Source organism: Panthera onca, chromosome A1, assembly GCF_046562875.1.
Source record: "Panthera onca isolate mPanOnc1 chromosome A1, mPanOnc1 haplotype 2, whole genome shotgun sequence".
In the NCBI taxonomy this organism is placed as follows: Eukaryota; Metazoa; Chordata; class Mammalia; order Carnivora; family Felidae; genus Panthera; species Panthera onca.
In genome coordinates, this window is record NC_138339.1 from 128,120,755 (window position 1) to 128,134,846 (window position 14,092).

Genomic DNA, 14,092 nt, shown 5'->3' on the forward strand with positions numbered 1-14,092 from the left:
CCGCCGGGAAGTGGCGCGGTGCGAGTCGGGAAGGCGGCGGGCGGGTGCGGCCCTCGGCGGCGGAGGGCGCCATGGTCGGTGGCGAGGCGGCTGCCGCGGTGGCGGAGCTGGTTTCGGGGGTGCGGCAGGCGGCTGACTTCGCGGAGCAGTTCCGCTCCTACTCGGAGAGCGAGAAGCAATGGAAGGCTCGCATGGAATTCATCCTGCGCCACTTGCCCGACTACCGCGACCCGCCAGATGGCGGTGGCCGCCTGGACCAGCTGCTGTCCCTCTCCATGGTGTGGGCCAACCACCTCTTCCTGGGTTGCAGGTGCGGACCCCTGCGGGCTGGCTGACCCTGTCCCCTGCCTTCAGACTTGCAGCCCTCCCCTCGGGCTGAGCCCCCCCTGCCAGTGCTGACCCCGCCCCCAACCTCCTGGCGCTCTAACCTGTGGCTGTTGACCACGTTAGTCCGCCCTTTTGGAAAGGTATTTAACCTCTGAGCCTCAGTTTTCTCATTTGGAAAGTGAGTTGTGATGACTGCAATGTTAAAGACTAAAAAAAAGCACCTAGCACAGGCTGCTATCTAGCAAGAGCTCAACCTTTGGTGGGCTCTAAAATGCCATTGTTATGTGTATTATTACTATTAATTTAAACTATCATCTTTGCCAAGTACTTTTTTAAGTGCCTTGGCTCCTTCCACCCACGTGGCAAACGTGCAGAGACAGAAACTGAGGTCTCCAATTTACATATGAAGTAGCTGAGAGAGGGCCGGATGGTTTTTGACAGGATTAGTGGATTTTACCAATTATGGCAGGATGTAATTTGTGGCCTTTGGCTTTTTCTCCCCACTCTCCCCTCTGTTGGACCTTTAGGAAGAGCCAGCCATTGCCTCTCTGCCTTTACAGATATAAAAGTAACAGATGCCTTCAAGAGACTGCTTTTGAAGTACCTGTACCCGCTCATTGAAGAAGGTGTCAAATCTTGAAGCTCCACATCCTTTTATTTTAGCGTCCTGAAATTGTTAGGATAATAAGAGGACTCGGCTTAGTCCTGCTTTCTGTGCACCTTATGGATGTCTGACTCTGGTCACATGGCCCCTCCAACCCCTAGCCACTTGGTTTTGCTTTTAGATGTTGGGGCTTATTAGAACAGGATTTGAAGAAGCAGTGCCAAAGGCTTTTTCTCTATTTTCTAGGTGCCCTGGGAAATCCTGGGTAATGGGTTCCAAGATTAGGTAAATGTCAGAAAATTGGACAAATGAACAAATAATGATTACATTAGACCAGAATTCCATGTGTTTAAAAAATAAAATTTGGTCCTCATACTGTATCCATGCATATGTACTGCCAGATGTATAGTGCATCTATTTTCGTAAATCCTTTTTTGGTTTGGAAGTCTTGAAAAGACTGCTCTATTGGCATTCCTAGAGCCACTTCTGAGTCCACAAGCTGGAAGAACTGTTTCCAAATTTACTGTTGAACATGTGTCCCTTTCCTGTAGTATCACATCAGAGCTCTAAGAGTCGAGTTCACAGTCCAGCTACTTGCAATTTCTTATTAGTCCACAGTGACAAGTAATTCCTCCAGGGTTTTTATCTTACTACTTTTTATTGTGCAGTTACAACAAAGACCTTTTAGACAAAGTGATGGAAATGGCTGATGGGATTGAAGTGGAAGACCTGCCACAGTTTACTACCAGAAGTGAATTAATGAAAAAGGTAAACAGGATTTCTCAGTGCATTTGAAATGGTATAGAGTTAATGGACCCTGCCTTTATGATGATATATGTTAGAGTATATTGTTTTCTGAATGTTCTTGTTTACTCCTCGAGGATTTAAGCCCTTTCATTAAAAAATTTTAAAAATTTGTTACTGAAGTATAATTGACTTACAATATCCTATTTGTTTCAGGTGTACATCATAATGTTTTTTTACATTATAAAATAATCTCCATGAGAAGTCTAGTTACCATCTATCACCACACAAAGCTTTTATAGTATTAATGACTGTATTCTCTGTGCTGTACATCACATCCTCATGACTTATTCATTTTATAAGTGGAAGTTTGTACTTCTTAATCCCTTTCACTTCAGTACCCACCTGCCATCTGGTAACCATCAGTTTGTTTCCTATGTCTGCGAATCTTTTTGTTTTATTTGTTCATTTTTTTTAGATTCCACATATAAGTAAAATCATTTGTCAGCATTTGTCTTCATCTGTCTGACTTATTTCACTTGGCAGAATAACTTCTAGGTTCACCTATGTTGTTGCAAATGTCAAGATCTTTTTTTATGGCTGAGTAGTATTCCATTTCTCTCTCTCTCACACACACACACACACACACACACACACACATATATAGCATGTAATCTTTATCCCTTCATTTATCCATGGACACTTATGTGCCTTTTCACTTTTATTTCTCTGTAATTGGTATAAACCTTTTCACAGCTAGATAACTAAATTACACATTTTTGGTGGAGTAATACATCAACTCAACCTCTAAACTTTTTTATTTTTTAAAACATTTTATCTTGGGGTGCCTGGGTGGCTCAGTTGGTTAAGCGTCCGACTTCGACTCAGGTCACGATCTTGCGGTCCGTGAGTTTGAGCCCTGTGTCGGGCTCTGTGCTGACAGCTCAGAGCCTGGAGCCTATTTCACATTCTGTGTCTCCCTCTCTCTCTGACCCTCCCCTGTTCATGCTCTGTCTCTCTCTGTCTCAAAAATAAATAAACGTTAAAAAAAAAAAAAAAAAAACCCAAAACATTTTATCTTTAGGTAATCTCTACACCCAACATGGGGCTGGAACTCACAACTCTGAGATCAGGAGTCACATGCACCACTGACTGAGCCAGCCAGGCACTCCTCCAAACTTCCTTTATGAACATTGTTTTGAGCTTTTTGCTTACTTTTTAAGAAAATGTTGGCTAGAGTGCTACTTTTTTACACTTATTGAAAAAATCTTTTTGGTAACATTTTTACCCCAGTGGGTGAGAGTCTAACCAGACTTGTTTGGCCCTTCTGACTTGCTGACGGGAATGTAGATGGAATAATGCTCACATATAGGTGTTCCCTGTTCTGTAGGGCTTAGTCTGATTTGAAGTTGTACACTTTATATGGTGAGCTGTTGCCTGTGGAGCCTTGTATCTGGGTCCTGGTGCTGGGGCCCTGGAGAGTGGCAGAAAGCAGCTCAGATGATGGGGCTGGGCATCCCGGTTGCTTTTCAAAATCCCCCCCAAACATGCTTTTTCTCATTTCCCTTGGCCTTTTTAGGCAGTAGAATTAATTGCTTCCTCTCCCAAAGTTTGTTTCCTTGGCACTTTACTCAGGCCTCTTTTAGAGGATTGTAAGCTTCTCAAGGGGAGAGATGGTGCCTAAAGTTTTAGTCCTTCTGTCTCTAAAACCTAGTATAGGCTTACCCTAGAGCAGCTCAGAAAAAGCTTACAAAATTGACCAAACCGATAGAGTGAAAGACTCATGCCCCCTGTTTTAGTCCTATCCTCAGAAACATAGGTAAGCTCTTGCCTTGCCCCAGTTGGGTCTTGTTTTGGGAGGCAGAGCATATAAAGAGGTTCCCTTCTATGTGGGTATCAAGGAACTAATCAAAACTTCAGCTTCCCAGAAAGTACTTCAGCCTCAAACATCATACCCCACTCAGATAGTTTTGCTAAAAAAAAAAAAAAAAAAAAAAAAAAATATATATATATATATATATATATATATATATATATATATATTCTTTTTTAATCTGAAGTTGGAAGTCAGGAATTGGAAGTTTTTGACTTTTTGGATCGTCTTCTGTAATACTTTAAAAAAAATCTCTAGTCAGTGCTTCAATGTCCCATAGTGGTGAGGTTCCTGGAGCTCAGTCACGGAGCAGCTAGATAGTTGCTGGCTACTTGAGTGCACCCCATGGGGAGGCGTAGGCAGGAGGAGTAGGATGAGCTTTTACTTCCTAACTGCTTGTGGCAGATTCTTTCCTTGCTTTTTGCTTCCAAGAGGTATTGTGCCCTCCCTAAAGACTTTTCACATCAGTTTTCTGTTACACTTCTCTGTCTTGTATGTAACTATACAATAGTGTAGTAGTGTAGTTAGTATACAATAGTGTACATAGTCTTTCCAGTCATGCTGGACTATGAGAGATCAGAACCATTCATGGAAGAGCACCTGGGTGGCTGAGTCAGTTAAGCATCTGACTTCGGCTTGGGTCATGATCTCATGGTTCATGGGTTTGAGCCCCACCCATATCAGGCTCTGCGCTAACAGTGTGGAGCTTGCTTGGGATTCTCTCTCTCTCCCTCTCTCTGCCCCTCCCCAACTTGCACTTTTTCTCTCTCAAAATAAATAAATAAACTTTAAAAAGACCAAAAAACAAAACAAAAAAGTACCCTTCGTGGTGTTTGGGTTGCAGATCAGGAGAGACTAAGGAGGTTTTGTAATTGATTGGTATGACCATAGACTGGTGTGCAGAAATTTGTGTGTGTGTGTTGTGCCAGGGTGTCTCTCGAAGCTGTTAATATTGTAAAGGGGTCTTGAACCTCAAAAATGTAGGGATCCTCTGCCCTGTGATATTCATTTTTGACAGTGTTATTTCATAGTGTCAACATCCAGAGAAGAGTCCTCAGGCATGAACCCAGTATCCCTGAAAGCAGCTCTGCCCGCAGACTAATTATTTTCATGTTGTCACCTGGAAGAGGCCTGCGGGGAGCCTATACTTCTAGAGTGTTTTTAAGAATATGTGTGTCTCAGCTTCCTTCAAATAAAATGTCAGTTGGTTAGGCGTCTGACTCTTGATTTTAGCTCAGGTCATGATCTCAGAGTTCGTGAAATGGAGCCCCATGTCAGGCTCCACGCTGACAGCACAGAGTCTGCTTGAGATTCTCTCCCCCTCTTCCCTGCTCATGCTTTCTCTCAAAATAAATAAATAAACTTAAAAAAAAAAAAAAGGACTCTTGTAGATACTTCAATCCTAAGAAGTCTTCTGATGTGTGTGCTATGACAGACTCGTGTGGTGTTGAAGGATATCCCGGAGAGGCTCCTGGAAAGTGTTGTGGGGACTTCGCCGTTCTTTTGTCTCTTGCCTGAGGTGTTTGCATGTGATAGAGGCTAGCAAACATTAAACAATAATGCCAGCCCAGAGACCGAAAAAGCTTGATATTGAGCCATGTACTGAAAATGTCTGTTGTAGTTCTGCCCAGAATAGATCTTAAGCTCTGAAATTAGAATTTAGGTGGGTTTTGAAGCTGGCTAGCAAAAAGAAATGAATCAACTGGAATTGTTGGTATCTTGAGACTGGACAGTGAAGATAATTTAGGACGTAATCTCTTTAAGATTTAAAAATATTTTGTAGTTATTCTGCACTTTTGAAGCAAATACATCTCTGTAGTCTATCCAGCTCTTAACTATTTTGGTCCCAGAGAAGAAATGAGCATTGGTATATCAAGTAGATGGAGGGTATGATTTTTCTTTTGACTCAAATACAAATATATTGAGCACACAATCTGTTATTTAACAGCCATCCCTGGCCACTTACTAGCAGCCTTTGTGGTTGACCAGCTTTATCCATTAGTGAGCAATACTTAACAAAGAGCAGCAGCTCACTCAGGAAAGGTGTTATTACTCTGACTGTCAGAGTTAATATTTCCAGACCATGGTCTTAAGAAGAAAGAGGAGTGATTAACTAGGAAGCTGTCATTATTGGCTCATAGAATTTGTCAACTGAATTTCTTGGCCCATTTTTCCTGAGAACATTTTTATCCAAGAAGGAACATGGCAGTATAGAAAGTGACTGTATATGAAATGTGAAAGAGAAAGTAGGAAAACAAGAGTGCTTGCATTTCAAGAAGTTCTTTCTGTGCATTGTGTCTAGTCTTGGCAAGCTCTAAGGTAATGGAACAGCCACTCCCTTGGTGAAAGGAGATGTGATTTTAAGGCAGCAGTTAATTGTGAGCGTTAAAACAAATGCAGGGGCACCTGAGTGGCTCAGTTGGTGAAGTGTCTAACTCTTGATTTCAGCTCAGGTCTTGATCTCCTAGCTCGTGAGTTTGAGTCCCATGTCGGGCTCTGTGTGGACAGTGCAGAGCCCGCTTGGGATTCTCTGTCTTGCTCTCTCTGCCCCTCCTGCACTCTCATTTGCACCTCTCCCTCTCTCAAAAATAAACATTAAAAAAAAAAAAAAATCTTTAAAAAATAATAATGTAAAACAAATGCAGCTTGTCAGATTAGTGGAGTTACATTTCCCCCTTTATCCACCAGAAATAGAAAAAGCAAGAAAAGCTTTATCTGACCCCACAGGTCAGTGTGTCGCCTGGTTGGTGCCCAGGATGAGAGAATCATGTGCTAACACCTTATGTCAAAGACCGTATTTGCAGCAGCCAAAGCTGTGGCAAGCTTGTGCTGCTATCGTCTTGGTCTGTCCTTTTGGAAATTTGAAAGATATCTTAGGGGGTTTTCTTTTCCTTCAGACTAAAGATGGTTTCTTTAAGTGATGTTGTATTCTTCTAACAGGAGGAAGACTTCTTATATTTTGCTTTTCCCAAGGAATTTTGCTTTTTCATTGCTCAGAAAGACTGAAGTGACAGTCTTAGCTAGGAAATAGGTCATACCTTGAAAACTCTGATTACTGAAAAGACTCTCAGATTGATTCACTCACATTGCTGAATGTTAAGGAAATCCGAATACAAGGTGACAGCCAAAATGGTTTCTTCACACCCAGCTTAAAAGTTGTCTAAAGCCAAGTTTAAATTTATCAAAGGTGCTAGAGAGCACCCAGAAAGAATATATTTGCTTCATTTTGCCACTATTTGAAGACATGCATTTACAGTTTTTAATAGTGCGAAATCCAGAAATACATAAATAACCTTCACATCTCCTAACTATCCTGAGTCAATGTGAAATCTTGTGAATTACTACCTGGATTCAACTGATTTTAATTTAGAACCCTTCACTGCAGAGCATGCCATGAAAAAAGTTATATTTCAAGTATTTCTCATCACTTTTCATTGTGACATTTATAGATCACGAGTGACAAGAGAAAAAATTAGGCTCTAGGTTCCAAATGGATGGTTATGTTCATTGTTTTGTTGAGTTTTCTATATGTAGTAAAATAATTTCTGAGTGTACTTTCCACGTAGGTAGTACATAGTGTATCACTGCTGTATTTTAATTTATGGATTTGATTGGCTGGACTACATAGTTCAATAACCTGTTCTTTTTTTTTCCCCCAGCATCAAAGCTAAGGCAGAAGATTCATCACATTTTCAACATCAGCTTAGGAAGGAGGCTGGGATGAATGTGACATTGACCACGGCAGCTCTCTTAAGATTCCTGGTATTTCAACCTGTAGGAAATCAAGAGGCAGTTGGAATGACAGATAGTCTTGTCTAGATTGGAGTTTTAAAAGGTCTCATTCTTCCAGTAGCTATCATTCTAAAAGTGTGCATGGATATTTGTGGATTTATAAATCATGCCTTTTTTTATTCTTACTTTTTGAATGTCAAACTTTTTGTTAAAAAATCCCTATTTTTTTTATGTTGATGTAATAATTGTAGGTAATGAATTTTACAATTTGGATTTTTCAACAATGTATCTTCAAGTCTGATTCTGTTTTATGGTGTTCCCTCCCACCCCACCCCCCCGCCCCCACTGAGGCAGACCAGCCTTTATTTCCTTATTTCTTTCTGAAGTTTATGCCATCTTTATGGCCATTGCTACACACACTTATCTTTTTTTAAGAGATGAGTGAGAATCAAATCGTAGGCCTCAAGTACCTGCCAACTCATGGGAAGAGGCAACTTCTGAAAGGGCATCTGGCCTTTAAAACTGATACCAGATGCCACAGCTTGGTCCAGGCAGCCAGTTGATTTATAGATTCTCTAGAAGGTCTCCTAGGCTGCTGAATAAAACCCACATTCTCTTTTTCTGGAGGGACCCTGAGGGTTTTGGTCTTGTATATTTGTGGATTGCCTTGCACATATCCCCTGAAGAAATACTTTAGTGCAATGTTGTTTTGCTCTGAAGTTCTCATATTAATTTCCCTCTTTTATTTAATATTATCTGCTCTTTATCCCCTCCCTCTTCCATTTTATTTATAATTTTATTTATGACTTATTTTTAAGTAACCTCTCCACCCAACATGGGGCTTGAACTTAGAACCCCAAGATGAAAGTTTGCATGCTCTACCAACTGAGCCAGACAGGTGCCCTCTCTTTCTTATTTAATACCCACAATTAAGTACTTACCTCCAGGCATAAATCCGACCCTTGATCTTAGCCAAAATGCCAAGAAGCAATATCCAGGCATAAATCCTGAGAGAGGGACTTCATTTGGGGTCAGCAATATAATAGAGCAGGATTCACTCATCACTGAGCTTGGTATTGAGGGTAATGGTGAAAACGACAGTGAACCCTGTCTTAGCTTAACCTACTAGTAAATTCAGGAAATTAAAAACCCAGAAATGCTGAAGAGAGCTGGCTGTGGGAGCATTTCTCTGGCAACAGAGAAGTGGGAAGGCTCTCACTGCTCAAGGCTAACCATCACATCTTGGATGGAACTCATCTCTGCGCATCCTGTGGCTCTAATCTGTAGTGATCACTAGGGTAGACCAAGTGAGCTCAAGACCTCCGATAGAACTTTGGATCAGCCATGTCTCTCCCTGGCCCCAGTAAAATAGCAATATCCTGTCAGGAATGTATCCATTGCATAAACCAAGCTTAATCTGTGCACAGATTCCATGCCTGCGCCCCGCTGCACCCCCCAACATTCTTCTTCAGTTTATTTTTGAAGACTTCTCTAGTTAACCAAAAGTAAATTTTCTGATAACCATTTTCTAATGGCTTATCTCATTATTTCCTCAGCTTAAGCTTTCTGTTTTTCTTCTCATCTAAAAAATGAACCAGTATTTTAGAATTTCATCCTTTATCTTTTTCTGGAATAGAAAGTAGCACAGAAATCTAAATTTTTGCACTGGAGCAGTCCTTGTAGTGTAGGTAAAACAGCCCACTCTTAGTGTTGAAACAGGAGTTTGCTGTAAGATACTTGCCTTGGTATGTGCATTCCTGTCTAACATGGGGTAAGGATCAAATGCGATTAAGAGGAAGGACATGGTAAACTGTCCTTATCATAACTAGAGAGTATCTTTTCTGTCAAAGACTTAAGTCTCAAGACCTTGTGAGAAGCAAGTAATAACAGTACTGTGTAGGGTGCTCACTTAACCATGACACCCTTTTATGTTACCCAGAAAATTCCTTTTTCCAATATTCCTTAGAGCCTATAGCCCAGCTGATGAAATTCTCTGCTTTGGCAGAGGCAAGGATTTTCCAAGATCCATGTGGACCTGTGGCTTACCTATTCCATGGGCACTGGGAGGAATCATTATCACTGCCCATCCTCTGATCCTTTGCTATTTGTAGTAAACAGCACTGAAAATACATTGTTGCATCTGAAATGAGATTTATATTATTCTAAATGTCAGATAACCTAAGTGTTTCCTTGCTGTCCAGCTGTAAAGTCTCTGTGAGGTACCCTTTTGTCTGGAAAGAGACTGTCAGCTAGGTATCCTGTCATCTAGTCACGACTCTCATTGTTGACTAGTTCAGGGACACCTTTTGTTTCTGTAGGAGTTAAGACTAAACAAATCTTAGAGGCAAGAGTTTAAGAACTTAAATAGGTTTGTGGTCATATGGAAATTGCTTCTTTCAATGAATACTGAATGCACACTAAAAAAATCTCTGCCCTCATGGAGATATATAGATACACACACATACATTGTTTGGGGAAAATAAAGAATCTCTCCTGCCTTGCTTGTCATTAAAATAGATGGCAACGAAGCGAAAGAGCCTGTTTATCCATTTATTTATTTAAGTGAAAAACAAACCAGAGGAGGTTGTTTCTTTCCCCAAGTTTACTCTGCTTCTTGCAAGTTGGGACTCCCAGGCCTAGTGGTGACAGTGTGTTGGCTGCCTTTCTCGTTTTGGTTTAGTTTTTCTCACAATGTCAGCAGTAGGGGCAGAGTCCTTTGCACATGTGCTCATCACAGAGGGAGGTGAGCCTGAAGCCTTGCCCACAGACAAGAGGACTAGCTGAGGAGGTGGAGGGAACAAGAATGTATTACCTGAACAGATTCCCTTGGGAATCAAAAAGAAAGTAAAAATTGCGACTGTTAAAATCCCATTAGATGGAAGCTAGAATTCTTAATCTATCCTAAACATGGGCATGTGAACCAGAGCTTTTTTCCTTGACAGCACTGTCAGTCAAGGGTGGCTCTTTAGAAATTACCCAAGTAGTCCCAGCCCAAGTCCCATCCTTCTTTCTCAGCCTAGGAAAAGTAGGCAGATGACCCCAAAATATCCTTGATTATGGCCCTCTGGCCTATTTGCCTGAGAGAAATGCTGTGAGGGCATGTGGAGGCAGGTCTTGGTCTTCCCCTGGTTTGGTGAAAGGGCAGTTAACAATAAGGTCGACCCTGAACTGTTTGAGCCTACTGACTAAAGCCCTTGCTTTGCTGTGAATGCTAGCACCACAATCTCACTGTTGGGCTGCATTTTCCTTTCCCTTTGACATTTTCTCATATTAAGAATATTTAATTGAGGGGTGCCTGTCTAGGTGGCTCAGTCAATTGAGCATCTAGCTCTTGATTTCGGCTCAGGTCATGAGCTCATGGTTTGTGGGATGGAGTCCTGCGTGGGCTCCCTGCCCACAGCACAGCACTGGGCCTGCTTGGGATTTTGTCTCTCCCTCTCCCTCAAAATAAACATTAAAAAAAAAGAATTTAATTGAACTTGTGAAGCAGTAGGGAATTCGTTCCTCCGGATTTATTTCACTCCTCAGTGTAGGGGTCTTCAAAGTGGGGGATGATTCTTGCTTTGATCTTGATTGGAGGATTCAGTGGAAAAATTTGTCTTTAAGTACCTGGCATTTAGTGAGTTCTCCCTGTTTCATTCCTACCCTACTCTTGCTTTGAGGACAAACTGGGAAAATATGAAATGTTTCAACTAACTTGTATTTACACAAAAGAAAAATTAGCACTCACAATGACCCCCACAAGGTCAGACTCCATCCCCAGGGCTGCAGAAGGGCAGAACACATCAGTTGAAGTTACAGAGTACGACCAAAGATGTGACTTAGCACACAGTAGGTACTCAGTAGCAATGCTGACAAACTCAATGGCAGCAGGCACTGAACCATGCAGCCCTAATTTAATGTCCGGCAAAGGCTATGGGTGTGCTCCTTTTGCCATGAATGTGGCCTTTGCTCTAGCACTGGCTGCATGGTAGGCTTGCCTGAGTCTCACCTGTAAGCTGTAGGAGATTCCTTAAAACTTGGTGTGAGTTACAGGCTCCACATGACAAACAGTTGGGCTTGGACCACCACCTACAGCCCCACTTCCCCTTGAGCCAGCTGTTTTCAACTTTACAGTGACTCGTGCTTCCTTCTACCTTTGTGTTTACCAAATTATTTTTTATGATTGTGTTCTACTTTTGTAACAAAACCCAGAAACCTGCTAATCAGTGTCTCCAGAGGATCTGGAGCTTGGAACCTGGAGGTCCTCTGCTGTTCTATTGGCCTCCTGCCCAGGCTTGTGCATGTACTGCCAGACGCTGTCTGGAAAGGAGTTCCTAGTATTTGATTTACATTCCAGTCTTTGGAACTGTACTTGTACTGTTGCTTTTATAGCCTGATCCCTCATAGTTGGTCTTGAGAGGGTGCCATGGTGACTGTGTTCTCAAGCTGCTCTGTGCAAAAGAATCGGCAGTCCATCAACTAACTGGTGTGTAAGGGCTAACAAAAGCCAGAGAAACTTTCTCCCTGAAAAAATGGGCCATCAACCTCACCGTCATCAGGCCCCAGTATTGCTCTCACTGATCTTTCTGGCTTGCAAAAGATCCCTTGTACCCATCCCTGGGATTGACAGTCTTCATTCTAAAGGCAACCTTCCAGCTGTTGTTCCAGGGAGTCTCCACCTGAAACCAAAGCCTTATGTGTTGTACAGGTACAGTTCTCTAACCAAAGCCCACTAAAACCCAGCAGGGTCACTAATCCAGCTTTCCTTTGGAGGTGATATTCCAAGCTTTTGCTGAAGTTGATGACATGGGCTGGACTCTGTGGATTCTTTTCCTATTCTCTGCCCAGGATGTTATCAGGACAAGTTTCCAGTTCTTATTGGTCTCTGTACTCACACCACCACAGTAACATAAAAATTTCCTAACTCAGTTTTGTAAAATGACTTTGTACAGAGGCCAAAGAGCTGCAAGTCTCTCTGCATTTGACATTCTCCAACTCAGGAGGGAAGCTAGTCTAATTCATTAGGTGGGCTGTGCTATTCTTGGCAAAAAGCCTTGTTTGTAAAGGGGGAAAGGAAAGGGCAACTTATACTTTGGGCTTCAGACAGGAAGCAGCATTAAGAGGTCTGCCTTAAGTGCTCTTATGTTTGCGTTTTGGCAGCCTTCAAGACACCACAGAATCTGTCCTGCATTCCAGGAAGAATGACAACTAAATGGTACAGGTTGATGGAGCCTGAGGAGATCCTTTCAGAGATAGGCTCTGGTTCCCTCTAGACAAGTACTCAACCCCGTGGCACTTTAAGGATCCCAGTCTTTCAGGTAAGAGTTTAGATAGCTAACCTCCCCCCAAAAGCCTGCAGAAGGCATCATACTTGTAACCAACACCATCACCATATAAAGACCTAACTAACTAAAAGGTTATTTGCTTTTTCTCAGCACAGTACACACTCTGGAGTCTTTTCAAAAGTATCACTGACATGTCACCGATAAACAAAAGCATTATGTGGCCAATCTTTAGCACTCAAATCACTGGCAGTTCCTGAAAGTCATTCCATTCGGGCTTTTTACCCAAGTCTGAATTCTCTATATGCCAAAGAGGAAGCTTGAAGCCCTTCCTTCCAGGATTCTTGATTTCAACCAGCAAGGAGCACTAATGTTGAGCCTGACATGAGTCATATACTCAAAAAGGTTTGCAAAAGGCACAGCTCATTTGTCTTTTTGGCCAACTAAAAAAAGCCCTAGCCCATGCTATGACAGGAAATGTACAAACCTCAAGACACTATTAACAAAACTGTTTTAAACCAATGCAGTTGATGGATAGGGGAGGTGGAGAAATGACTCAAAGAGGAATGGCACACGCACTTGTATCTTCTTTTTCAGAGGACAGAGAAAAAAGTAAATTCAACAGTAAAACTTTGTTTCTAATCTCTTTCCTCTAATATGTCATATACTTGAATAATTAAAGGTAACTAATCTTTACTCTTAGCTGACAACAGCTCAGTTTTTTCCTAACTAGATGGGAACTGAAGTAACAGGGCTACTGTCTTGGCACAAGGCCCTTGCCCTATGGACAATTTCATTTACCTTTAATAGCTGTGCAACCACTGACTTTTTAATTTACATAATAATCCTCACATAACTGAGATTCCTTTGGGACTTTGCATTGCTAAATGCAATAGAAAGGAATTGTAATAAATACCACCAAGACCTAAAAAGTTGATTGCTATCTTTTAAAACCTGGAATTGAGAGATCAAAATACCTTAAACAAAACTCTAAACTGCTATATAAACCCCAGGGGGTTCTTTCTTAAGAGTACTAAATGAATAAATTAAGTAGACTTTGTTTACTCAGCACAAAATACTGTTAACTAAGGCACCTTTAAAAGATTTCTTCTCCAGTACCTTCTACCTACAGGAGTCAGAATTTTTACATCAGTTTCAGAAGTTATTCATGGAACTTTTTTATTGGGTGGTTGGGGTTGGGGAGGGGAGAGTACTGACTCAAGAATAGTTCCACGAAGGGGTTAAAATGTGCTCTATTGTTAAGTCATAGTCTTTTATATCAGAGAGCAGAAAGTGTTCCTATATCCAGACTTTACTTGTTTACCAAAAAAGAAAAAAAAAAGGGGGAGGTAGAAAATAATGGTCAAGAAAACCTCTTCACTGGATAGATATAAATCTGTACATAATTCTAAATCAACTAAAGTATTATAGATTTTCTAAAACTGTGAACTTAATTCCTTAATATTTCCTAAGGGGCAGTACAGTTCTTGGGTAAAAGACCAGATAGGCCAGGTACAAATCCCAGCTCTATCACTTGCTAGTTGGTTG

The 14,092-nt window shown here is 41.5% G+C and overlaps 1 protein-coding gene across 1 annotated transcript; it reads left to right on the forward strand.

The window, feature by feature from the left end:
- The first annotated feature begins 9 nt into the window (after positions 1-9).
- Positions 10-7,911, forward strand: XTBD1 (XRN2 binding domain containing 1). Its single transcript, XM_060636125.2, has 3 exons — positions 10-310; positions 1,600-1,699; positions 7,208-7,911. The coding sequence occupies exons 1-3, from the start codon at positions 72-74 to the stop codon at positions 7,217-7,219; spliced, it is 351 nt and encodes a 116-aa protein (XP_060492108.1). The 5' UTR covers positions 10-71; the 3' UTR covers positions 7,220-7,911.
- The last annotated feature ends 6,181 nt before the right edge of the window (positions 7,912-14,092 follow it).